Source organism: Rhineura floridana, chromosome 3, assembly GCF_030035675.1.
Source record: "Rhineura floridana isolate rRhiFlo1 chromosome 3, rRhiFlo1.hap2, whole genome shotgun sequence".
Classification (NCBI taxonomy): domain Eukaryota; kingdom Metazoa; phylum Chordata; class Lepidosauria; order Squamata; family Rhineuridae; genus Rhineura; species Rhineura floridana.
In genome coordinates, this window is record NC_084482.1 from 73,705,715 (window position 1) to 73,733,459 (window position 27,745).

The 27,745-nt window shown below is 40.5% G+C and overlaps 1 protein-coding gene and 1 long non-coding RNA gene across 12 annotated transcripts in view; one reads left to right on the forward strand and one right to left on the reverse strand.

Moving 5' to 3' along the window:
- BRD4 (bromodomain containing 4) overlaps nt 1-27,745 on the forward strand; it is a 128,232-nt gene that overhangs the window by 77,860 nt on the left and 22,627 nt on the right. For 9 of the 10 annotated variants that reach the window (XM_061616561.1, XM_061616571.1, XM_061616563.1 and 6 more), the window contains 8 exons: nt 1,013-1,148; nt 2,351-2,625; nt 12,294-12,656; nt 16,392-16,520; nt 17,002-17,211; nt 18,224-18,423; nt 23,288-23,589; nt 24,571-24,681. In XM_061616561.1, coding sequence (XP_061472545.1) covers nt 1,013-1,148; nt 2,351-2,625; nt 12,294-12,656; nt 16,392-16,520; nt 17,002-17,211; nt 18,224-18,423; nt 23,288-23,589; nt 24,571-24,681 — 1,726 coding nt within the window. The remainder of the gene's footprint in view (nt 1-1,012; nt 1,149-2,350; nt 2,626-12,293; nt 12,657-16,391; nt 16,521-17,001; nt 17,212-18,223; nt 18,424-23,287; nt 23,590-24,570; nt 24,682-27,745) is intronic. The other variant, XM_061616570.1, reaches the window with a different exon arrangement.
- The window catches only part of LOC133380060 (uncharacterized), a 42,609-nt gene continuing 34,860 nt past the window's right edge, over nt 19,997-27,745 (reverse strand). For both annotated transcript variants that reach the window (XR_009761358.1, XR_009761359.1), the window contains one exon: nt 19,997-20,467. This is a non-coding gene — a long non-coding RNA (uncharacterized LOC133380060). The remainder of the gene's footprint in view (nt 20,468-27,745) is intronic.

Consider the following 27,745-nt stretch of genomic DNA (forward strand, 5'->3'; position numbering starts at 1 on the left):
AGGATAAAGTACATTGAACTGTATTCAATTAGTGCCCTTGGTTTAATGCAAGGCCTTTGGATCCAGTGGGAGACGTCCACTAATGGAAGAGGAGGGAGGGTATTTTTGACAATTCTCCCCAGTGCCCTCCCCCCCAATCTGTTCCGAGGGTCCCTCGACGCTCCTTGGATTCTTTCACTGGAACAACAGTGCAAGGAGCATCAATTGGATTCTACCTAGTATCCAACATCATGAGAGCAGACCCACATTTATATAAACAATATTTCTGTTAAGGAACTATATAAACAATATTTGCTTTCTTTAGAGAAGACTCAGTAATTCTTCACTTGTTAACACTTGTCAAAATGGAGATTTAGAAGATTGTGTAAATTTGAGAAAATTTCTGCCGTGGGTTTTTTTTTTTAACAAACATAAAAAGATATAAATTTCTACAATAAGTAAAGAATAGTGAACCCATTTAAGAAGCAGAAATGAGAGTATGAGCTACTTTAGCGTGTGACGCTATGTAGTGAGTAGTCAGTGTTGTATGCTACATGATTTCCTCTGTGTCAAATAGCTGAAATTTGGTCATCAGATAATGAATATGGTGCAGTTAAAGGGAACCTGAGGCCTCAGGGATTTTACTGGAAGTGCATAGCTTCCATTTAAAAATAAATTCTTGGAAATGCATGCTAAAAGCTCTGAATGATTTCTAAGTTCACATGGTGATTTTTGAAGTAAAATTCATCCTTATCAAATGTTCAATTTACGCAGAATACACCCATTGAAATTAGTAGACGTGACTAATTTAGGCCCATTCATTTCAATAGTAACACTGAAGATGAGCAGAGGGGTTGGACTCGATGGCCTTATAGGCCCCTTCCAACTCTACTATTCTATGATTCTATATCATTGATACCAGTTAGGCAAATTTGCTGCCATTTGTCATACTATATTTCCACAGTATCACACAGCAATGAACAAGTTTTCCATGCTGCTGTTTCCAAACCTCTTACATTTCTTTTTTATTCAGCCCGGGGATGATATTGTATTAATGGCAGAAGCTCTAGAAAAACTTTTTCTGCAGAAAATAAATGAAATGACACAGGAAGAAACTGAAATTGTCATAGTCCAGACAAAAGGAAGAGGACGTGGCAGAAAGGAAACAGGTACTGATATTTGATCCACCATTTCAGCTCCCAGTTTTGGACTGGAAAATGCTTATTGTCATGATGTGTATCAGTAGGGAGGGAAAGCTTGTATTTTGAAAGGACTTCTTTGAGATAGCTTGTATTTGTATGATCTATGCATCAAGACATACAGTGCCTTGCAAAAATAATCAGACCCCTGACCAATGCTCTGATATTACTTAATTACGAATGGTACATTGTAATTTCGTTCTGTATGATATTTTATTTTGAAACACTGAAACTCAAAATCAATTATTGTAAGGTGACATTGGTTTTATGTTGGAAAGCTTTTGCAAGGCACTGTATGTACACATAGTATCCCTTTCTTGGAGGGAAAATTACCTAGCATCAGTGCTAGAGAATAAATTTTGCTTCTACTCCAATGATGTCCCCAAATCCTAGTACTTAACTTTTCCCCACAAGAATAAATGACAGCCATACTCTTACACAGGAGAGAGTGAAAAGGTACACTTATAGATACTATGGGGGTGAAGGATAAATCAGCTCCCTGCCCTTGGTAAGCTCAGCCATGTTAAGGGTGAAATCGCCTATGTATAGAACTGTAAAGAAAGGAGTATATAATAATTGGAATCAGGGTGATTTAGATCTTAGAATAAGTATTATAGTTTAAAGCCTGGATTTTGTATTGCAAAAGAATGTCTCCCATATTGGTAACTTAAATCTCTCTTCCACGATGAAGAATTGCAGGATAAAAATGTGTTTCCCTATTTAATTACTGAAAATTATGACCTTCCTGAATACCCTAGAGAGCCATTTTTGGGAATTATCGATAGATAATTCATACAGTATTTGTTAACAGGAGTAATATTAATATGTGTGCCTGCAAAAAGCTAACACTTTACCCTACCATGTTGCTTTGAATAATAAATAGATGGAAGGTGGTGGTAATTGAAAAAATAATAAATATGGAGAAGGGAGAAAAAAATAGATTTGTTTCAGCTAGGTGTTTATATATTAGTTATTGGAATACACGTGGTCAGTAATGGATAGGTTATTGAAAAACTTTGTTGCTTTAATATTAAGTCTCCTACAAATATAGTTAGAGAATGAAATACGTTATAGATTTTTTAACATTTGGATTTATGTTGCTGTGAAAAGTATATTTTTGCATGCTTTGAGGTTAGATGTTCAGAATGTAATGTTTTCTCCTTTTCTAACAGTTACATCCAAGGCAGGAGCATCAACGGTACAGAATGCAACTCAAGCATCATCCCCACCACAGACGCAGGCTCCACAGCCAAATCCTCAGCCCATGCAAACAACTCATTCCTTTCCTTCTGTGACCCCTGACCTTATTGCCCAGACGCCAGTAATGACAGTCGTGCCTCCCCAACCTCCTCCACCACCACCTCCCCCTCCTCCTCCTCCAGCTTCTGCCCCTCAGCCCATTCAGACACACCAACCAATTATCCCAACAGCTGCACAACCCATGAAGGTGAGTAAATTACAACTTTGCTGTTTCATTATTCATTATGGCAAGTGACAATTTTGGATACCTAGGTGAAGTCACTTGCCTGAAGTCCTTCAAAGCCATGATCGGGTGTTGACCCAGGACATATCTCTCTGCTGGAAGTTCTCTCAGTTCACTCTTGCACGGTTGTGATTTCTCTTGTTTAAATTACATTTGGTGGTGATGTTCTACTACTGAGGATTAGAGATCTGGATATTAGAATACAAGCTATGCCCCAGTAGCTAACAGTCACACAGATCTTAGAAATGGGGATATTTATTACACACAGAATCAAAATAAATGCATTTAACACTTCAGTGAGGAATAGCTCAGCAACAATAACAACAACAGCAAGGATTAGCTCAGTAACAATATGCATTTCTTTGATTTGAGAGACTTAGCTAATTAAATCTAACATCAACTAAAAGTAACACACATGCACACAACATACACACATGAAGGAGCAAGCACACAAGGCATAAGAGGAGATGGTGGGGGATTGAGTTCAGCACAACCAAGGAAGGCACACTAGCCTGCCCACGCACCCACCCCAGGCTCACTTTGCATACTAGGACTCAGTCATGCACAGCTGGGAAGGGAAGATCAGAGGGGGCATGTAGAATGCACAAACACAGAAAGAGGGAACAAATGTGAAGACTACAATTTGTAGGGAAAGGACCTCCAGAAGACAAGATAGGAGATCATGTACACCTTTCTGGGCTGTGGTGAGCAATCCTGAAGAAGTAGAACTGGGACACCGTGAAACTTCTGGGTCAGGCAGGAAAATAGTGAAGACAATGGGAAGCCCTTACAATGGCTTATTGGCTAACAAGAACTGTAGTGAAGGCCTTAAAAACTTTTGAAGCAACTGCAGCAAGTAGGGGCCTCTGAGGCAATGAAGAAAAAGGTGGGGAGTCAGGCCCTTGAGTTCTGGCTGACAGCATGAGTGATTCAGCAAGTGATTTCAGGTATAGTGATCTGGGCAATCAGAATCACATTTTTTTACCCTTCTGGACAATACAATACAGTTTATTACGGTCATGGACCAGCAAATAGTAAAACATTTATACAGACAGCAATTGGCATTAACATTAAAATGAAAGTTAGAATTTCTTTAAAATACAACGTGAACAGTATTACTAGTAAAACTTTGAAATCATCTTACCCAGAACTATTTGTTTAGCAATAGGAGATGTTTTATTATGTCTTTGGGGTTGGTTTTAGAACAAAGTTCTTCATAGCTTAGGCGGACTATACCCTGAATATGAATGGGTCTTATGTAGGTTAGGGAGCTATTAGCAACTTCTGAGAGTGAATGGCGGCAGCGCAAAAATAGGCTACCTTAACTGATATGTAAGGGTTGCAATCTGATAGCAAATAGTCTGTAAAATTTCATCATTGGAGGAAATTCCTCGTAGAATAGGCGCGATTAAAGCAATTCGGGAGTCTCAGTAAAATGGGCATTGGAGTAGAACATGTTCGACCGACTCCACTGTGCTGTTGTCGCAGGGGCATACCCGTGTAGCTGATGGCAGTTTCTTAAATCTGCCCTCTAAAAGTGCAGAGGGTAGTATGTTAAGTTTTGCGAGAGTGAACACCAGTCTAAATTTAGTCTAAATTGATAGTCTAAATCATGATAAATTTATCATGATTAATTTTGAGGAGTTCTTTACTACAATAGTTGGCAAGGCCATTCAATAAACATTTCATCCCCACAGATGACAGAGAGAGGAGGACCACATCATCGTCATAGATAAGGATCGATATGGGCCTATTAGATAGAGTAGGATGAGGAGTATCTAATGGTGATAGAGTCTAAATAGTCTAAATTGTCAGGGTAGACAGATAGCGAGCCGGAGCAAATGGTTGCGTATTATATCTAAGGCCAGAGCAGGAAGAAGCTGCAGCTCGGGTTAAATGAGTTTGCAAATCAGTGTCATAAATTCTTTGAGCAATATGGGCTTTGGCTTTGGAGTAGCCCAACGCCAAGATCATAGATGGAGAGAAGCCTAAAAGATGGAGTGTGGATGTTAAAGTCTTTTTCCATCTTGAGCAAAAAGAATCAGTTAGCGTTAGTGGGGCTAATCCTGAAGGTGTGAATAGCAGTTTTAACCATAGGTTGATTTTGAGCAACCTTATGCGGGCCTTCATTGTAATGAGCCCAGCTTCTAAACGTAGAATTGCATTAGATATGCAAGAAGGAATACCAAATATCGATCTCAGGAACTTCGTCTGTACAGTTTCTAAAGGTGCATCGTTGTCATAAATGCCTATTTAGGCACCATAGAGTAACTGACTAACGACTTTGGTCACAAAAATCTGTATGGCAGAGGGGATATGTTGTCCTCCTTTGTTATAGTAAAAGGAGAGAAGTGCCCTTGAAGTTCTGTGTGCATTGGCCGTGGCACTTTTTATTTGCATTCGCCATGATCCTGTGGAGTGAAATATAATTCCAAGATATTTATAGGCCATGACTTGCTCTATTGGCTGGTTATTAATCTGCTATCGGTGTTGTGGTCTCATTCTAGTAAAGACCACAACTTTCGATTTATCATGATTAATTTTGAGGAGTTCTTTACTACAATAGTTGGCAAGGCCATTCAATAAACATTTCATCCCCACAGATGACAGAGAGAGGAGGACCACATCATCGTCATAGATAAGGATCGATATGGGCCTATTAGATAGAGTAGGATGAGGAGTATCTAATGGTGATAGAGTTTTAACCAAGGTGTTAATATATAGGTTAAATAACATGGGAGCCAGAACACATCCCTGTTTAACACCTTTATGGGTTGGGATGGCCCTGGAAAGATGACCAGCTCTATTACATCTGATACGTAGGTAGGTGAATTCGTGTAGACAACGCGTTAATGCAAGCAAGCGCATTCACTAATAGGCAAAAAACCTTGCGGTTTAAGAATGTACCTATAGCCCACAGATATTTCTACCAAACTTTAAAAAGCAGGGAAATTGGGCAGCTATAGTGAATGTACCAGGGGAGCAGGAGACCTGAACTCCTCTCTGAGAAATTGTACTGCCCTACAAATTGGTCAAGATGCAAACACAATTTGGATTGGTCTTTCACAGTCCATTCCACTTCCTGTGTAGCTTAGAAGAATTTGGTAACGTGCCTCTGAGCATATGGTGAGTGGTGGCAACACCTGCCATCTCCAAAGATGAAGAATTATATTTTTGTATGTTTGTTGTTGTTCTTCTTACTTCCTGTGTTACTAATGTTTCTACAGAGAATCTAAACTAGAAAACTTAATTTCCCTCATTATTCATCCTAGAAATCTGTGTCAAATTTATTTTTATTTATTTCAAAGCCTTTTTATTGGTCAGTGTCATATGATGGTGAAGACAGCAATTTTTTGTGTTTCAAATTGGAGGTTATGTTCCATTTCTATTTTGGGTGCATTAACAGTTGAATCTGAAACTGCAGTTTGATGTAAAATCAGACTGATTACAATATGTTGCTACTTCAGCAATGACTCTAGCTGTTGGAAAAAAGAGGGTGCATGTTTTCAGCCTGCTATGTTTAAACCATTTCATTTAAGGCAAGGTGGGCACAGTCAATTAAAAACATAGAGCACACCCAGCATTTTGCTAGAATATATTTCACCCCCCACTGTTTTATCTTGTGTAAATTGAGACACTCCTGAGGTCCACTAGAGACTGTTCTGTAGATGTCAGTGCCATTATTCCACAATTATGTTTGGAGTTTTTTTTAGTATACATTTTGCAAAGTGTTGCTATACTTCACATATTCACAGAAATAGAAAAAAAGAAAATGATTTCCTATAGGAAACTTCACTAAAATTGCAAAGGAAATCAGACATATTCAAAGTGACCATCTGAACTATATCAACTGTCTTAATAATGTTGCTTCCTCCCTGCTAAAACAAGATCAGCACAGCACATGTCTTCTTTCTATTATTTGGGCTGATTGCAGGTGTTGCCACCACTCACCATATGCTCAGAGGCACATGTTACCAAATTCTTCCAAGCTACACAGCAAGTGGATTGGACTGTGAAAGACCAACCCAAATGGTGTTTGCATTTTGACCAATTTGTATGGCAGTACAATATCTCAGAGAGGAGGTCAGGTCCCCTGCTCCCCTGGTGCATTCACTATAGCTGCCCAATTTCCCTGCTTTTTAAAGTTTAATAGATATAGCTGTGGGCTATAGGTACATTCTTAAACGGCAAGGTTTTTTGCCTATTAGTGAATTTCCCTGCTTTTTAATCCAGGAGGTAAGAAATGGGATCCTGTGCAAGTTTGCTGAGAATGGATTGATCATTTGCATGCATATTGTGTTCAGTGGGATTTACTCCCCTGCAATCATGCTTAGGATAGGTGAAACTGTCCACAGAGGATGGGGAGGGGAGGAGGAGGGAGGGGAGGAAACGCAGAGGGGAGGACTAGGAGGGGAGCAGGCAGGAGGGGGAGGGGTGAAGAACAGGTTTGATCATTTGCATGTTTATTGAATTCAGTGCGATTTACTCCCCTGCAATCATGCTTAGGATAGGTAAAACTGACTGGGGGGGAGGGAAGACTGGAGTGGGCAGGGGATGAGGAAGAAGGAAGGGGAGGAGGAAGGGAGAGGAGAAAGGAAGGAGGGGAAAAGCAGGTCTGATCATTTGCATGCTTATTGAGTTCAATGGGACTTACTCCTATGCAATCTTGGTTAGGATAGGAAAAATTGACCATGGGGGAGGGGTAAAGAGAAGGAGCATATTGGAGGTGGGCAAAGGAAGGGGGAGGGGAGGGAAGGTTGCATGCTTATAGAATTCAATGGTATTTACGTCCGTGCAATCATGCTTAAGATAGGTAAAACTGGCCATGGGGAGGAGAAAGAGGAGGGGGAAGTGGAAGGAGGAGATTGGAAGGGGGAGGGAAGGGGCAAGAGGGAGGGGATAGGAGGAAGGAGAAGGAAGGGAGGGTTTGATCATTTGCATACTTTTTGAGTTCAATGGGATTTATTTCTATGCGTTCATGTTTGAAAATGGAAATGGACTGCCTTCAAGTCGATCCCCACCTATGGTGACCCTTTGAATAGGGTTTTCATTGTAAACTGTATTCAGAGGTGGTTTCACCATTGCCTTCCTCTGAGGCTGAGAGGCAGTGACTGGCTCAAGGTCACCCAGTGAGCTTCATGGCTGTGTAGGGATTCGAAGCCTGGTCTCCCAGGTCATAGTCCAACACTGACCTGGGGAGGGGCAGGGAGGGAAGGAGGAGTGGGAGGGGAGGAGATTGGGTGGGTGGGCACTGGGCAGAAGGGAAGCCCCTTTCCTTTCCAAAAGGAAAACATTGTGAACAGTATCATTCTTTTTCAGGCTTTCCCCCACCTTTTTATTCTACAACAGGCACATGTAGCCTCCCACCCAAATGTAAACCAAAGCTGCCCCTGGCCACATCCACACCAGGCCTTTATTTCACGTTGGACTGTCATGGCTTCTCTGAAAGAATCCTGGGAAGTGTAGTTAGTGAAGGGTGCTGAGAGTTTCTAGGAGACGCCCTGTTTTCCTCACAGACCTTCAATCAGAGTGGCTGACTATTAAACCAGTCTGGCCGCTGGAGCTCTCTCGGGAGTCTCCTCTCAGCACCCTTCACAAACTACACTTCCCAGGATTCTCTGAGGGAAGCCATGACTGTCTCACGTGAAATCAAAGTCTAGTGTGGGTGTGGCCCCCTGATTAGCCAAGCCCAGCAGCTGTGAGGCTTTTAGAACACTGACAGTTGGTTCTTGCTGAGCATACCTGACGTTACAATTGGGTTCCAGCCAAAAGTTCTTAACTTAATTAAAAATCAGCCAGGCATTTTTTTAAACTTTTAAACTGCAGAAGATGAAGGTCAGAGTATGGGGCAAGGTCAGTATTAGGATTACAGGTACTCTGTGAACATGGCTGATTTTTAATGAATTTCAACAGATTATGAGAACTCTCAGGGGAAAAGGTCCAAAAGGGCTCTGTGTTTTTTCCCTCTCTTTTTAGACTTTGAACTCTCTGTTCTCTCTGACTGTTTTGTGTATCGCCATGAACATTGAGAGGGTTGTTTAGGGCTTCAAGGTTGAGGACTGCAAGTTTTGTAAGGTTTTGTTTTGAAATGAGCTTATGGGAAGCATCAGAATGGCATGGGGGTATTTTCAATTTAACATTGCGGAATATGAAAAATCCACGCTGGCTATAGTATACAGCCACTCTCGTGGCTGTATAAGTATCTCAGAGAAGAGGTCAGGTCTTCTGCTCCCCTGGTGCATTCACTATAGCTGCCCAATTTCCCTGCTTTTTAAAGTTTGATAGGTACATTCTTAAACTGCAAGGTTTATTGTCTATTAGTGAATTTCCCTGCTTTTTAATCTGGGAGGTAAGAAATGGGATCCTGTGCAAGTTTGCTGAGAATGGATTGATCATTTGCATGCTGATTGAGTTCAGTGGGATTTACTCCCCTGCAATCATGCTTAGGATAGGTGAAACTGACCACAGGGGATGGGGAGGGCAGGAGGAGGAAGAGGAGGAGGGAGGGGAGGAAAGGCAGAGGGGAGGACTGGGATGGGAGGGGAGGAGAAGGACAGGTTTGATCATTTGCATGTTTCTTGAGTTCAGTGCAATTTACTCTCGTGCAATCATGCTTAGGATAGGCAAAACTGACCGGGGGGAGGGAGGGAGGGATGGAGTGGGCAGGGGAGGAGGAAAAAGGAAGAGGGGGGGAGGAGGAAGGGGGAGGAGAGGGGAAGGAGGGGGAAAGCAGGTCTGATCATTTGCATGCTTATTCAGTTCAATGGGATTTACTCCTATGCAGTCATGGTTAGAATAGGAAAAACTGGCCATGGGGAAGGAGGCGGGGGAAGGGGAAGGAGCGTATTGGAAGAGGGCAAAGGAAGGGGGAGGGGAGGGCAGGTTTGATCATTTGCATGCTTATAGAGTTCAATGGTATTTACTTCCGTGCAATCATGTTTAAGATAGGTAAAACTGACCATGGGGAGGAGGAAGAGGGGGAGGAGGAGGAAGGGGAAAGAAGGTATTGGAAGGGGATGGGGAGGGAGGGGCAAACGGAGGGGATAGGAGGGAGAAGGGAGCGTGGGTTTGATCTAGAGTTGCCAGGCTCAGGGCCTGCGAATGATTCTATATCTTTAAGAGAAGAGAAAATTCAGCCAAATGCAGGTTTTCTTGCAACACTGTAATGGGAAAAACCACAAGATGAAATTCTCCCTTCCCCCTGCACAACTTTTAAAGTTATAGAAGACCTCTTGGAGGCTGGGCCTGGCAACCCTAGTTTGATCATATGCATACTTTTTGAGTTCAGTGGGATTTATTTCTGTGCATTCATGTTTGAAAATGGAAATGGATTGCCTTCAAGTCGATCCCGACTTATGGCGACCCTTTGAATAGAGTTTTCATGGTAAATGAGAGGTGGTTTTGCCGTTGCCTTCCTCTGAGGCTAAGAGGCCGTGACCGGCCCAAGGTCACCCAATGAGCTTCATGACTGGGGATTTGAACCCTGGTCTCCCAGGTCCTAGTTCAACACTGACCCGGGGGAGGGGGAGCAGGAGGGGAGGAGATTGGGTGGGTGGGCACTGGGCAGAGGGGAAAACCATTTTCTTTCCAAAAGGAAAACATTGTGAACAGTATCATTGCTTTTCAGCTACAGAAGGCACATGTAACCTCCCACCCAAATTTAAACCAAAGCTGTTCCTGGCCGCATCCACACCAGGCCTTTATTTCACTTTGAACAGTCATGGCTTCTCTCAAAGAATCCTGGGAAGTGTAGTTAATGAAGGGTGCTGAGAGTTGCTAGGAGACGCCCTGTTCCCCTCACAGACCTTCAATCAGAGTGGCTGACTGTTAAACCAGTCTGGCCGCTGGAGCTCTGTCAGTGGAATTGCAGTCTCCTCTCGGCACCCTTCACAAACTACACTTCCCAGGATTCTCTGAGGGAAGCCATGACTGTCTCATGTGAAATCAAAGTCTGGTGTGGGTGCGGCCCCCTGATTAGCCAAGCCCAGCAGCTGTGAGGCTTTTAGAACACTGACAGTTGGTTCTTGCTGAGCATGCCTGACGTTATAATTGGGTTCCAGCCAAAAGTTCTTAAATTAATTAAAAATCAGCCAGGCATTTTTTTAACTTTTAAACTGCAGAAGATGAAGGTCAGAGTATGGGGCAAGGTCAGTAATAGGATTACGGGTACTCTGTGAACATGGCTGATTTTTAATTAATTTCAACAGATTATGAGAACTCTCAGGGGAAAGTCCAAAAGGGCTCTGGGTTTTTTTTCACTCTTTTTAGACTTTAAACTCTCTGTTCTCTCTCACTGTTTTGTGTATCACCATGAAAATTGAGACGGTTGTTAAGCAAGTGTTTCTGAGTTCAGGAGTATAAGTTTTGTAAGGTTTTGTTTTGAAATGAGCTTATGGGAAGCATCAGAATGGCGTGGGGGGTATTTTCAATTTAACATTGCGGAATGTGAAAAATCCACGCTGGCAATAGTATACAGCCACTCTCGTGGCTGTATAATATTGTAATAGTTGCCGGGAAGTTGCCTCTTCTTAGAGTGATACAGTTTTAACCTTTTCAGTATAGATTCCTATATATATGATTCCTAGATACTTACAGTATAAATTCAGCAGGCCAGTTGTCAAGTTTGTAAGACTAGCTTATCATGGGTCAGGTCAATATTGAAGTTTGAGCCTTTTTTCACCTCTCTTTCTTACCCGGAGCTTGAAAGTAAAAGTGAGACCTTCCTGCTTTAGATAACATAACATTTACTTAGTTGAAAGATTCAGTCCTAAACACATTTACTAAGGAGTAAGGGCTATTGAACACAGTGAGACTTAAATCTTAGTAAATGTGGATTGGAGTGTGCAGACTGTTCTATAAAGGTAGATATAGATGAAGTTGTGTGGCTTCTAGACAAAGCTTTCTTCTTTTCAAAGCTGTTAATATATTCTCATTTTGAACATAACAATTAAAAACAGCATTCAGGTGAAATGAGCCTATACTAAATTCATTTCTCACAATGAGATGTTGCCAAACTTTTCATATAATTAATTCAGGAATTTTATCATGTACTACTAAAGCCTAGCACAGTTAGATAATAATAATAAACGCACTTCTTTCAAGGGCAGCATAGGCTATATGTTTAATAATAGTTCATGATAAGAAGTATTTATATGGTGCTTCAGAGAGTGTTTAGATTTTTCACATACATTATCTCAGTACGCCTTACTACTATCTTGTCAGAAGCAAAGGTGGCATTATCCCCTAATTGCAGATGAGAAGCAGGGAATATAGAGCAGTAGCAGGGGATCTTTTGCAGCCCTTTTTCAGTTTCTATGCATACACACACCTCTCTCTCCAACCAGGAAAGCAATAAACAACATCACAGTTCAAGGACACATTCCAGCCAGACATAAGCACTCATGGGTGCAGAGCAGGCCCAGTGAGGAGGTGTGGCTTGGCCTTAATAAAGTGAAGCAAATATATTGTCTAGACATCAAAATTAAACCTAAATGTGTGTCATATTTATGGGAAAACTTTGTGATTGTGCTTTCCCCTTCATATATGGAATATTTATTATAAGAAGTCTACTTAGTCCTATATGACCAGTAAAAGAACAGAAGGCTACATAGAACATCTGCTTGCTTTTGCAGACAAAAAAAGGTGTGAAGAGGAAAGCAGACACTACAACTCCAACAACAATAGACCCAGTTCATGAATCCTCATCGCTGCCTGCTGAACCCAAGTCTGCCAAGACAGGTCCACGAAGGGAAAGCCGACCAGTGAAGCCTCCTAAGAAGGATGTTCCGGACTCTCAGCAGCATGTAGTAGAGAAGAGTAACAGTAATAAAGTGTCAGAACAATTAAAGTATTGTAGTGGCATTACAAAGGAGATGTTTGCTAAGAAGCATGCTGCGTATGCATGGCCCTTCTACAAACCTGTGGATGTGGAAGCACTTGGGCTTCATGATTACCGTGATATCATTAAGCATCCCATGGATCTGAGCACAATTAAAGTAAGTGTAGTTTTATATTGTATATGCAGCCACCCAAACATGTATACAGCTAAGAAGTTCTCTGGGACATGTATATGCTTATTTACTACATAGGTTTATAGATCAGAGTTGGAGAACCTGTGGCCCTCAGGATGTTGCTGGGCTCCAGCTTCCATCATCCATGACCACTGACTTTGGTGGTTAAAGCTAATGGGAGTTGGATTCCAACAACATCTGGAGGGCCACAGATTCATCATCCCTGTTATAGACCACATGGTTACAAGAGCTATGTGTGTATTTTTGGTTGCTTGGCCAACTAGACCTATATATAATAAGGGATTTTGCTGAGGTACACTAGGGAAGTTTTTAAAATGAGAGAATGTTTCTCTCTTAGAATGTGAGGGAGTATCATCTATTTATAGTATGTGTTGTGTATAGGGATGCTGCATTAATCTTCCAGGTTCAATTTCTGATGTAGTTCTGTTGTAGACAAGTATGCTAGGCCCTTATAACCAATTATTTTTAATTTAATTTCTACTAGGAGGAAAAAAACAACTTGGTAATTGGATGCAAAAACAACTGTGCATGCTGGTCTGAGAAAAAATTAGATGCAGTTGGATGCACAAATCTTGCTCAGTTTGGAAATTAATACACAAAGGTTGCAGAAAGTAGCAGTGGAGGTGACTAACTTTTCTGTTGACACCTCTGCAGCAAGTCCAAAATACCGCCTACACCAAAGGTGTCAGCTTTACCAAAGTTAGGCTTAAATTTCATATGTGAAGGGACTTCTCCGATTTTGCAGCCTTTGTTCAGGGACTAGATAATATGCTATTGCCACTCAACAGAACTTGTAGCGGATGTGCAAGCAGTTGCACTAGCAGGTTGGGTTGGGGACAGTTTTCTTGGCAGGAGAGACAACAGATGCTCAGAAGTTGTTCAGAAACTGACTGTTGATGAATATATAATACTGTAGGGTATAACAGTGGAAAAACTTGTGCCAAAAGTGATGGCAGCCTGTGGAATAGAAAAGGTGAAGAAAGAAAAATGGTTAGGAGATGATACCTAGCCCATGGGTTGAGAGGCTGAATAGGGTTTAAGGTTCTACAGCACTTTCTGTATTCATCAATACATAATAGTAATTGTTGTAAACCGCCCAGAGAGCTTCAGCTATGAGGCGGTATATAAATGCAATAAATAAATAAAATAAATAATAGTAGGACCTGCAACAGAACCTTGCCATGTAGAATGCTCTTGTTCAGGGTTCCAGCCATGCTTTCTGCTGTGATACTCCATGTTCTTCCTTCCCTCTTCCACCCCCCCCAAAGGTCAGTCAGTATTTCATGCTCAGTGAGTGTGGTCAGTCGTCATTGGCTTGTTCTTGGGTTTCCTCTCCCTTAGAATGTGTTTTTTCCTAGATTTTTTTTAAAATTTCTGCCTTTGAGTTTCCCTGAGTCCCTCTGGTACATGGGTGGCGCTATTTTGGCTACATAAAGAGCAGCACTTAGGAGAATTAAGCTTGTTATTAGTATGTAATAGAGATCACAAAGCAGAACTGTGTTAGTCTATAGCTGTGCAAGCTGAAATGCAGATATTTTTAGAGCCCTGCCAGAGTCAAAGGCACTCCTGCTCCTTCCTTCCCCATTGGCTCAGACCTTTCTGCCCTCTGTAGATGAGCCCACAGGGCTGATGGTGCCACTCCAACTGCAGGTTACTAAGGAGCTATGGTGCAAGCAGTCACCATCTCCATTCTGTGGAAATAAATATCACATTGTCACATACCTCCTGACACAGTGGAATCCTATATAACTGGGCCTAGTAAGGTAAAGGGTATGGATCAAGGTAAGCATGTACCAAATCTACAAGCAGAAACCATGAGTCTGAATGGCCAGATGCAGGTAATGTGATTCAAGACTGATGGTTGGTAAGCGTTAGGCGGGCCAGAGGAAGAGTTAAATGGTCAAAGCCAATCTGAGGGGCAGTTTCTGAAAGACAGCAGAGGTGAAGCACAGGAGTTTGCTTGACTGTTCTTAGGAGTTATTCAGACTGGACAGCTGTCCATAGAAAAGTTCTTGTTTAAGACTAGCAGTACCATTATTGGCTCCCAAGATCACCTGGTTTATCTAGATTGACCACTGCAGTCTCTCTGGTGCTATCAGGATGATACTGTGGAGCACCAAAATTTAAGACAGTGATTTCATCTACAAGAATTCTTTTTGGGTGTGTGTTCTCTGGTGGAGCACTCCATTGACCTTCCTTGGCTGTGGTACTTATATAAAATTAATACAGAAAGCAGTTCTTCTGGCTATTTCTTTGTCAGGTTCAGCTTAGGTCTGAGTAGTTCCTAGTTAGTCACCTTGTTTGTGTGTAAGGCTTTGCTATGTAGAAGTGGGGAACAAGGATTAACTTCAGAGAAGTAAATATTTTCTTGTCAGAGATATGTTCTACTTTTTAAAAGTAATTAAGACAGATTTGCTTGTGTTAATGTGGAGAGGGGAAATGAATGAACTGAATCTATTAATAATGTTGGTTCAGAAAAGATAGGTGAAGGAATGTATTAGTTGAAGCTGTTTGCAAAGGGAAAAAAAGATGAATTGATGCAAACAAAAGTATCTTCATGAGTTGTGACTTCTGGTGCAGGACAGCAATGTGGTTAAGAGTGCACTGGGTCTCCCTATTAATGTGGCTGTGCAATACATAGGGGGAATTGTCCCCCAAATTTCCACAAAATGTCCCATGTAGTTTTATTTGCCAGGTACACTGCATTTGTATTAGTCCTGGTGCAAGAGATTGTGCCTCCTGAGCTGCTCTTGCCCCTCTTTTTCATTGCTGCTGTGGCACCTTTTCCTCCCTCAGCTTTCTTTTTGTTTATTTTCATACCACTTCAGAATATCTTGCTCTGACAGGACGTTCTACCCCCAGCACCAGCAAGACCATCCACCTCCCTCCTTCTTGTCTAGTTCTAAGAAGGACATAAAAGGATCCTTTCCTCAGAACTATGTATTTAAGAGTTGTGGGGAGCGTGAAAGCATCTGTACCACTGTAGTTTTCAGCAGTGGCTAATTATGGAAAAATGGAAATGGACTGCCTTCAAGTCGATTCCGACTTATAGCGACCCTATGAACCTGAAACTCCCCACCCCAATTTTAGGCATTGTTAACCAGCACAACAAACCACAGTGGCACAGACACTTTCATGTCCACCCTGCCCAATATGCTTTGCCCTGAGAGAAGGATTCCCACCACCATCACATTTTTCCAGGAGGGAGGGAGCAGAGAGCCTCAGTGGATTCTTACACTGTGCTGCTGAGTGCAACTGGCTTGCTTTCTAATGACAGTGGGGATATACAATTATGGTGATATTTAAGTATAGCCACTTTCTGCAATAAACCTTGCTGTAGCTTCCTTGTGCACATACTCACAGACTGATATATGGTAAATGAAATGAACTGCCTTCAAGTCGATTCTGACTTATGGCAACCCTATGAATAAGGTGTTCATGGTCAGCGATATTCAGAGGTGGTTTACCAGTGCCTTCCTCTGAGGCTGAGAGGCAGTGACTGGCCCAAGGTCACCCAGTGAGCTTCATGGCTATGTGAGGATTTGAACCCTGGGCTCCCAGGTCATAGTCCAACCTTCTAACCACTACGCCACACTGGCTGTATGGTAGAAGTCCAAAATAGTAGTTTCATCGTTCCATAGTCTTCATTTGTTGTGTTTCCAATATTAATGACAGAATATTTATGTTTTATATTTGCAGTCTAAACTGGAGAACCGGGATTATAGAGATGCTCAGGAATTTGCAGCTGATGTCAGATTGATGTTTTCCAATTGTTACAAGTATAATCCTCCTGATCATGAGGTAGTTGCTATGGCCCGGAAACTACAGGTAAAGAAAGGATTTGTCTAAAATAATTTTCTGTGTTAAATTGGTACTTTTAAATGAGTTCAACAAAATGTAGTTGTGAAAACAATTCAGTACTCCAATTAATATTTTAACATAAAACATGGAACTGTAAGCCCCAAATATATACATTTCTCTAGGCAAGAGTTTTATCTTCAAGTATATATATCACACACATGCAAATGTATTTTATTTTTCAGTAAGTCTAGACTTGAGTTCTGGTTTTGAGACAACTGAAAACCTGATTAACAAATTTTGCCAGAGAGACAAAAGGAAGGAATGTGTTCCTGTTGATTCTCCTAGACTTGTTGTATCCACTGAGCGTGGTATCCTTCTGGACTGCCTCTCTGGGTTTGAAATGGGGGATACCACTGGTGGTTCCATTCCTTTTAAGGAAGAGGATAAGTAGCATCCTGAAGGTGGTTGAAGGGAAGTAATGTATATATTGCTCATTGTATTTCCCCAGGATGTATTTGAGATGCGCTTTGCTAAAATGCCAGATGAGCCTGAAGAACCTGTGATTCCAGCTTCCTCTCCAGTAGTGGTGCAACCTCCACCCAAAGTGCCCCCACCTTCATCCAGTGATAGCAGCAGTGACAGCTCCTCTGATAGTGACAGTTCATCAGACGATTCTGAAGAAGAACGAGCTCAGCGGCTAGCAGAGCTCCAAGAACAGGTAAAATATTTATGCATGGAATCTGTATCAATTTTTGTCCAGTTATCTATTTAAGTCCACATTTCAAGTTTGAGGTAAGGTTCTGTTCAGTTCCCGGAGTACCAACCATTTGCATAGTCTAGGTCCTCTGGACCATGTTGCAATTCATTATTTTGCACTATCCTACAACTTGAGACTTCAACAGAGGAAAAGAAGCCACCATAAACCCAAAGTTCTCAGGTCTCTAGCAAGTATATGCTACTTCAAGGGAGGAAAGTAGACAAATCCTTTACAGCCAGGTATCATGAACTTTTCATCCCAGGTCTCACAATTCTACCTGGAGAGAGTCAGGCAGGGATTATTTTTGCACAATCCTCTTGTGTGTGCTATTGAACTCTAGTGTGAAGAGAGTCTGGAATCGCCATGGGGCTATAATTTCTGACTTTTTCACTAAGGGGATGGTCAAGGCACTCGTGGTCATGCAGCTGCCAAACAGCTCCTAGCCTTCCTCCCAACCTTGGACCTGGAGAAGGACAAGCATTGTTGTGCAACTGCTGGGACAATCTCTGCCTACCTTTCTAGCTTCAAAATTGGAAGGAGGAGAGCTGGTGGCTCACCAGTGTACAGCACCATACTCATTGTGGAGAGTGAAATTGTTGAAACCTCAGAGTCACACTCTTTGCACTTGTTATATGATGTGAGGAAAGAAGCAGTATGGGCAAAAGAAGGATCCTGACCTTCCAAAGCAGTCTACGCTTGCCTTAGCATCTAAAAGAATTTCTAGTCTCGTCCCTTCCTGCTCAATAAACAAAATATTAATGATACAGAATGGGTGACGTAATAATAATGTTACACACACACACACCTCAGTGTAACAAGAAATTAGATGGGCACCAAAGTGAGCAGAAGGATCAGCATATCCGGGGCGGGGGGGAGGAAAGTAAAATAAAGAATGCAAGAGGAGATCAGAACAAAATTGCGTCTACTCCTTGTGCTTAAAAATTGCGTCTACTCCTTTGTGTCTACTCCTTAGCTTAAAGCAGTGCATGAGCAGCTGGCTGCCCTGTCCCAGCCGCAACAGAACAAACCAAAGAAGAAAGAAAAAGACAAGAAAGAAAAGAAAAAAGAGAAGCACAAAAAGAAAGAAGAAGTAGAAGAGAATAAGAAAAATAAAACCAAGGATCCACCACCTAAGAAGGTCAAGAAGAATAATGGCAGTAACAGTAACTCAAGGTCAGCCCTCTGTGTTCCAGTTTACAGTTTGCTTGTTTGATTAGCTTAGATTGAGAAACAAACATCTCATCATGATTATGGCAAAATATCAATTAGTTTCAATAACTAGAGAGCCAGTGTGGTGTAGTGGTTAGAGTGTTGGACTACGACCTGGGAGACCAGGGTTCGAATCCCCACACAGCCATGAAACTCACTAGGTGACCTTAGGCCAGTCACTGCCTCTCAGCCTCAGAGGAAGGCAATGGTAAACCCCCTCTGAATACCGCTTACCATGAAACCCTGTTCATAGGGTCACCATAAGTTGGAATCAACTTGAAGGCAATCCATTTCATTTTTCAATAACTAAAGCCTCTAGTTGAATTCACATTGTTTAACTATGTAGTATTACAAAAGTATAACTGTAGTTAAACAGCACTACTATTTATTTGAACTTTCTAGACTTTTAGGATTAGCGCGCACAGGGTTTTGGTTTTAGCAAATTCTTTTCCTAATATTAAGGCTTACTCCTTCAGAAACTCCTTCAGCAGTCTCCAGTTCCTATTGTAGATTTTGAGGAGCAATGAATGACTTTGTGCATGTCAGAAAACCTTAGTATCAGTCAAATCATTTCCAGTAGCAAACAGTGTGACTCTTGACCATCAAGTTCATTTTGTCTGAGTAACATAAGACTCTTTTGTCCTTGAACAGACTGCTATGCTGGAAAATTGTTATTGTGGAACTGTATCAAACTAAGTTCTGTTTGAGTAGATCCACTGAAATTAATGTACCTAAGTTGGTCAAGTCTTGCCTACTCTAATATAAACCACTTTAGAGCATTTGACCCCACTAAACCAGCCAATAGCAATAGGATCTTCATAAATACCAGCATCCAAGACAGGAATCAAGATGTAGGGCAGGGAACAAAGAACCCAAATCACTTTTATAGAAAAGGTCTAGCACCAGCCATGCTGATTCCTTAACCAATCAGAGAGGCAGTTGGCTGGAACTTTCCAGACATGGCGTGTACGTGTGAGTCTTACCACAGAAGTATGTGATTCCACTTAGCAGGGTGCCGTAATGGCCTTGAAGTGCAGTCCTTATCCTTATTTCAGATAACACAGGTGCAAAGGATGATCTCACACAGCCAATTAATTAGAGAAACTTGGGAAGAAACTTTTTTCCACGCAGGCCATCTCTTTATCAAGAAGTCTGAATACAGAGCCATTTTCTGAACCAAGAAATCCTAATTTCTTGAGAATTTCTGTTAATTTCAGTGGGTCTCCTCTGAGCATAACTAACATTGCATACAACCCATTATTTATATTGATTTTTTTTTTTTACTCTTCATAAGGCCTATATTTTAAGATGCAGAGAACATTACTTAGTGAGAATTGTATGCATATCTGTTTTAGAGAGAAGCATACATTCCTCTAAACTGTCTTCTGGACTTTTGCCAATATATGTGTTCACTGTAAAATAGACAAGGAGTTGAAATAGGCACTAGGAGCTGTATGTAAAAAAAAAATCAGAAACGAAAGGATGTTAGGTTACATATCAGTTAACTTTAATAACAAAATGTTTTTATGGTGCTGCAGATTGCTATGATGAGGAGCAAATGGAAGTATAGAGATCAAGTAGGCAGGGAGCAAATTCTGTTCCCCTGAGTAGTTCTTTTTGGTCTCCATGCAGTTCCACTCACAGATACAGAACCAATTCCAGGAACATTCTAGAACTGTACGCAGGGAGCTGGCATTCTTGCCCCTCCCTTCAAGAAGATTTTATTTTTGAACTATCTGCATGTGCATTGAGTGATTGAGTGCATGCACTCAGTTCACAAAGCAGACACATTGTTGTAGTTCCTCACGGCTTAGAGAATCATTATGGAAGAAAACCCACCGTTTGTGACTGGCCCATGGAGCTTCAGGAAAGACTCTGTTTGGTGTCTGTTTCTCAACCATTGAGCTCCAATACAGTCTCAACTTCAACTCCACAGATGACCCAGACTTCCACCACCAGTCCCACTCCTACTTGAGGGCTCTGCTTTTGAAGCCATCCTGTAAACAGTCTAAAGACAAAAAAAAAACTTCACTTGATACCCTTATGATGACACATCATGCTGTCTAACCAATCAGTTCCATACCAGCTGGCCTTAAATATCCCTGCATCAGCTCTGATTATCTTGAACCCATAATACAGTAGGGCCCCACTCATACGGCAGGTTACGTTCCAGACCCCCGCCGAAAAGCGAAAATAGCTGAAAAGCAGAACTCCGTCAATAAAATGGTGCCCGACACTCAGCTGCTGTGTCATGCCGAAAAACGCCGTAAAAGTGGAACAAGCGCCGTACGAATGGGGCCTTACTCTAATTGAAAACCGCCGTATTAACGGAACGCCGAAAAGCAGGGCCCTACTGTACAAAGAATGGAATACATTGTTTCCTATAAATTAGCAAATTAACTGTCACAGTTGGTGTGAAGAGCCACTTAACCAGGCTTCTGGCTGATTCTTTGGTTTTCTCCAGGTGTCTCCTGTAAAGCACCTACTTTCTCCACTCCTTCCATTTTATGAAATTTCTCTACTGTCTTTGGCAGTGCAGTTCTTCTTAGTTTGTTCTTCTGAGAATATCAGCATCCCCCTCCAGGGAATGTAAGCTATCCAGTGTCATACATGTGGGACACACACAAGACCATGAAGAATAAACACACTTTGTGTACATGTAACCTATATGTGGTGTAGTAGTTGGACTAGAGCATTGGACTAGGACTTGGTAGACCATGGTTCAAATTCCAACTCAGCCATGAAGCTCACTGAGTAACCTTGGATCAATCACTGCCTCTCAGCCTAACCTCCCTCAAAGGGTTGTTGTGAGGATAAAACAGGAAGGGGGAATGATAATGTAGGGAATGGCCTGCTGTTGTGCTGGATTTAAAAGGAACCAGATGGTATCAAGTCAAATATCCTTGTTTATTTTGCTTCCTCAGCAACAAAACCAGATATGTACCTACAAAAAAAAATAACAATAGCCTTGGCAGTCAAGCAAAAACCAACAATTTATATTACCAAAATAGCTCCTACTTGCCTCTGAACTTTTCTTTCTTACTATCTGCTCCTTCTCTGATTTGAATTCCATTGTAAGGCCATAGGAAGGACCTCTCCTCTATTTTTCAATCAGGCTAAACCCTTTTGTTAGGATTTAAGTTCCTCCCCTTCCCATCTCCTTCTTCCAGGGAGGAAACAGATAATTCAACAGCCAATAAGGTTACACCTTAACAGGCTCTTCTTTGTAGTAAGTACTAGGGTTAGCTCTGCCATGCCAAATCCTACCCCAAATTTAAAAATGCAACCTTAAGAGAAGGCCAGTTCCCTAACTAGAGCTCTGCAATATTCCTGGAAATGGATCTAATGCTAATCAGTTGCAAAACCTGTGTGTAGCTATGACTACTAAAGAGAAGATCAATTATAGATTAGTAATTTTTTTTTCTCCTTGGTGGGACAATATATTTCTGGTTGAAGGAATATAGCACTGCACTTGATGAACACTGGGTTGAATCTAGAAATGACTGCACTGAAGAGGGATGGTGGAAGCAGCTCTGCTTTCCCCAAAAAAGTCACTCCTGAAGGTCATGGCACGCTACTGAATGAGGTGAGCTGCAGTTGAGAGGGAAGATCGCCCCAAATTGGGTGAAGGCAACTTCTGCAAGTGCTTTACTTGCAGAAGATGCCTCTGCCCAGTTTTTGAGGATACCCCCAGTGCTACAGCCAATCCCTTGACCCTCACAGAAGCTTTTTGGGGGAGGGAGGGATGGGACAACCTGCTTTCACCATCTCCCTTCAGCACAGTGTCAATGGGATCCAGCCCATTGACTTTGCTTTAGTATATAGAAATTGCACCAAGTATAACTGGATTAAATTGGCACTGCATGTGCAATTCCCCAGTAACATATACATACTAGCTGTCATAGCCGTTGATGACTCTAATTCTGGCTCAGGCAGGTTTGTCAGGTGAGTATCTTGGTATATGTGGCTTTTTAATGGTGTTGAGGCTTACTGACCTTAATCTAGAGAACAAAAAATGGTGGACTACACTAGAGGTTTTGTTGCTTTCTTCATGTGCAGATAACATTCCTATCTCATAAGTTGCTTTTTAAAACCCACTGAGAGTGAGTGATCTGTGGTAGGCAACAGGGAGGCTGCTTTTTAGAAACTACAAAAGTACACTTCTGCTCATGCATTCTCCCTACCTTGCATATGAACAACAGAACTCATTGGATTGTGGATGCTATATCAAAGTTAGTGATGGCCTAATTTCCATAGTTTAAATCATGTGCTTAATGTCCTATGCCATCTTTTACAGTGTATTCTCTATTACACATATATCAGATACTTCTCTACATTGTTCCTCCCATACCCTTTTTCATAACAGATTAACAAGTCAAAATGATGGCTTGCTTTGCATTTTGTAAGTACATTTTGAAAATCTATGATTTTCTGTTTTGCTACATGACATTTTGGATGTACGCTTGTTGTGCTGAAACTATGATTTGCATTTATATAACACCCTGAGTATTCCTTAATTTTCACATTTGTTATCTTGATAATCCTTACAGTAACTCTGTAAAACAGATCATTATTATTCCCAAATTTCAGATAGTTTAAGAGTGTGAAATGATGGCTTGTCTAAGGCCATCAGTAAGTTTATGTCAAAGGTAAGATTTAAATTGTAAAGTTCCTGACACTCAGCTCACATGATTAGGGATTGGATTATGCCAACTCTCAGAATGCAATAGACAATACTAACAAACTTTAATATTTTAGAATGTCATGTTGCCTGTTTAAACTCTTAGAATCATTTTGTTTCTTATAATCATTCTACTTGTTCTTTAAGTAGTAAGAAGGAGCCTGCGACTCTGAAGAACCCCAAGCCGCCTCCTGCTTATGAGTCGGAGGAGGAGGAGAAATGTAAACCAATGTCTTATGAGGAGAAAAGACAGTTGAGCCTGGACATTAACAAACTCCCTGGCGAGAAACTAGGCCGGGTTGTCCACATCATCCAGTCAAGAGAACCCACGCTCAAAAACTCCAATCCTGATGAGATTGAAATTGACTTTGAGACATTAAAGGCATCCACGTTGCGGGAGCTGGAGAGATATGTAACGTCTTGTTTACGGAAAAAGAGGAGACCTCAAGGTATCTTTCAGGCTCAGAGCTGTTCCTTCACATTCCAGCGATGTGTATTAAATCTCTTACCACTATGCAGAGATGGGGGAACATGTTAGAATTCAGGCGCTATAAACTCATGCGAGGATAAAGAATCCATCATTCCAGAGTTGCAGCCATTCCAGCAAACGATGGATTAGATTAATTACAAAGGAGCAGATGTGTTAAATATTATCGCTGGACTTCATCTTGATGGCCTATGATACAGGCCATTGGATCATAGTGTTCCTCTACTTAAGACTACACTACAAGTATTTTCTTCAAACAACTAAAAAAACAGACCACATTTCTGTTTTTCCTGAGTATTTTATGCTGTTACAGTTTATTTTAACTGCTTTGTAAAACTTATGCGTTTTCTATTTATTATGCAACCATTCACCACAGCCAGACACACAACTTTTTTCAGTTGCAAAGAGTGTTTCCAAAACTGTAGAATGGTATCTCATAAAGCTATTAACAAAGACCCAATGATACTCTCCATTTGTTTGGAAGTTATTAAAGGTTTTTTGGATTAATAATTTTACTACTTTCTGATACACATTTTTCAAAGGAAGGATAATTTTTTTCTAAATAAAGGTGTACAGCAGTAAATATCAAGATTTCAATTAGTTATCACTGTTTGAGATATTTGAGAAATAAGTTTGGCAATTTCCGAACCTTTTTTTTTTACAGCAACATAGAGTCCTGTTAATTATTTTCTAAAGGATTATATAACAAGGCAAATTCTCTTCTACTCTGAAGCCTTGGAAAGAAAAAGAGCAGTATGGCAGCACAATTGCTCTCAAAGGGCAGAGCTCCATTTAACCCAATTAAAACTATCAATATACACAAATCTTCCATGTGGAAAAAAATAGCAGACCGTAGGGTTTAATGGGAGTACTGCGTAGCACAAAATGGGTTCTGGATTATATTCTTATCCAATGACAATATTGTGCTATTATCTTGTTGCAGCAGAGAAAGTGGATGTAATTGCTGGTTCCTCTAAAATGAAGGGGTTCTCTTCCTCAGAGTCTGAGAGCACCAGTGAGTCCAGCTCCTCCGACAGTGAAGATTCAGAAACAGGTTAGATGCAGATTATTTAAAGACTCAGTCCTATACCTGTTTCCTGTATAAATAAATATGTTTTTAGTACGGCTTGGTCTTTTTATTTTTTTTGTCTTTGTAATTAAAGCAGTATATACAGTATATTTTTCTGTATATGAAAGCTTGCCCAGTTTGGACCCAACAATATGAAGAGGATATTGCATTTAATTGTTACAGAATGCACTGAACTATGCTGTATTAATTTAGGCTAGCAGAGCCATTTTATAATTTGTGCCAAAGTCCCATTTTCTCTGTCTAATGGTCTAGATTCCCAGTTTGAGAAAAAATATTTTTTAAGCTGGCTTCTCATCTAATAGGAAGACACACTTTTTTATTAAGGAACATTCTGCCATTTGCCAGAAAATAGAAACCACGTATGTATTTGAAAAACGACATTGAGATGTTACTGAAAATATAGATTAAACTCAGGGCAAAAACGTTTTGAAAAGCCTTTGTTATTCTGAATGAATGTTGTCTCAGTATGATGTTTTTGCTATTAACTTGGAGAGCTTTTATGGATTTTGTTTACTGTATACTCCCGATATGATCCAAAATCTGTGTTTTTCTTTATGATGCACTTAGTGCCAACATTACATAGTGTAAAATTAATAAATATGGTAGAATAAAATTCTGCACACTCTTCATTTGCTACAGTAGATCTGCAGTTCTTATGAACTATAAAACATTTTACAATAGGCAGTTCAAAGATTAGCTGAGTTTAAGTTTTATTCATCAAGTGCACAAGTTGGATCCAGACTTCATCTCTATGGCTCTTGATCCAGCGGTGGGATCCTACTAGTAGAGAAGGGGGGAGGTGACTTTTGTCAATTCCATCCTTTCCCCTATAGCCCCCAATGCCAGCTCCTATACTTTTCCCCAGTCCTACAGTGTGGATGGTGGTACTGGGGGCTGTGGGGAAGGTAGAATTGTATTTCAGGATAGGTTTGTGCTGTAGTATGTTGAGGATTTTTTTAAAATGACATTTTCAAAGGTTACTAAAATTAGTATAAGCAGTAATAGGAAAACGTCAGTGGCAATATGTTTAAAAAGGTAAATTGTATTCAACCCTACTTCTAGAAGGCATTGTCCTATGTCACCAAAAGAGGCTTCATATAGACTGTAAGAGGCCCATTCCTAGTATCTACCTATGTATGTGAAAAGGCTCCTGAAATTGTTTAGTTCTAGAAAGGGAAAATGAGCTATTAAGATGGATTATTATTTTTTTAAATCCTAGGTTTTCTTCTATATTGGTTTAAGTGATAGAGATTTGACTGTGCAGGTACTAGGATGGCCAGATGCAAAAGAGGACAGGGCTCCTGCTCCTTTAACAGTTGTGTAGAAGAAGGAATTTCAGAAAAGGCTATACCTGCTGAACTTCTCTCTTCTGCACAACTATTAAAGGTGTGTGAGCCCTGTCCTCTCTTGCATCTGGTCACCCTAGCACGTAGTTTTCAGAAGATGCTCTTAGATTAAAAATTATTTTCAGATTTATCTGATCTTCCATGTGGTGTCTTATTTTTTACTCTTCCTCACTGTCATGATTTTCAATAGCAAATTTCTTTAAAGGGGCAAGTAGATTAGGTTTTCTTGGAACAAATATAAAATATGTGCTACCAGTTTATATTTGACCCAAGTATTTTAATTAATAGCATAGCTTTGATAAATACATATTTGTATTTTTCTTGAAACAATGGGTCAATGTGTTTGAATGTTGTTCTTTATATTAATTAGATATTGGTTCTCCTGCTGTTGAGCAGGCCTAAAACAAAGACTGGTAGAAGAAAAAGGTTTCATTTTCAGTTGTATAGTTTTTTTTTTGTCAAAGCAAGCTTGTTCTCATTACAGTAAATTTATCATTAGAATTCTCAGTATTCACAGTAGAAACATAAGAGTAAATTGAAGTGCAAAGCTTGGTTTTTCCAGAACATTCCTTTTACTGCTGTTTAAAAAATTAAGGAGGAAAGCTTGTTCTTCACTTTACTATCAGGTCACAAACCTTGCTAGCAATGTCTGTAGACAGGAGTGTGTTTAGTTATCCAATATGAATGATAATTATGCATACCCAGCTGTCTAATGAACATAATATATACAAATTGCCCAGAGAAGAGTGATGCATTCACACCTGAAGTTTTGAGAGATTTTCTCTTGTTACATAGTGCTAAAAAAAAATTGTGTAAACTCTTTGAATTTAAAAGGAAGCTTGAGAATTTGGTAAGATTGGCATTTCAAAAAGCATCTGTCTGTAATGCATATGCTAAACCCCTACATTGCTTTTTACACTCAGAGGAAGTTAAAAAGGTTGGGGTTCTTTGAGGCAGATGTGAAGAAAAGACACTTTGGAAAATTGTGTGTATGTACAGAGGCTACATACAAAATAGGCAGTAAAAAGGGGGACTTTTCTGTAGTGGCACCCAAATTATGGACCTCCCACTCTAGGCGAATCTGCCCCCTTTCAGTGATTGGCATGCAAGTTTTATTTGTAATGGTTTGGCTCACACTGTGTAGTTGTTTTTAATCTGCTGGGAGCTGTTTTTTGTAAACAACCTTAATGCTATCATAGATGGTGGGATGTAAATACGTTAGTGTTTCCTAGACAGAGATGTGTGCCACTCAACAGAAAGCTAAGACTTGATTAATATCAATAAGTATCATCTGTGATATGTGAACATGGATGTCTTTAATGTTTTTTTTCTTATCCTGAAATACCACATTGATGCATCCATTGTATTCTACCATATTTTAGCTCTTTCTTTTTTTATGCCTGTTATAGTTAAAAACACATTTTAACCATGACTGAGTTAACAGTATTTTTAAACACAGCAAACTCTGTTATATTTTTGCAGTTTGTCACTGTTGAATGATGTCTATCAAGAGATCCTGTATACCAGTTTCCACATTAACATACTGTAATGCAAGGCCGAGCAATTCAGAAATAACATCTAATCTGGGGGATGATGTCCACTTCAGGGGGTTTAATTTTAATTTTCTAATATATTGATTGCTCACACAATTAATTAGTCATAGACACATTGTACTCAAAGTA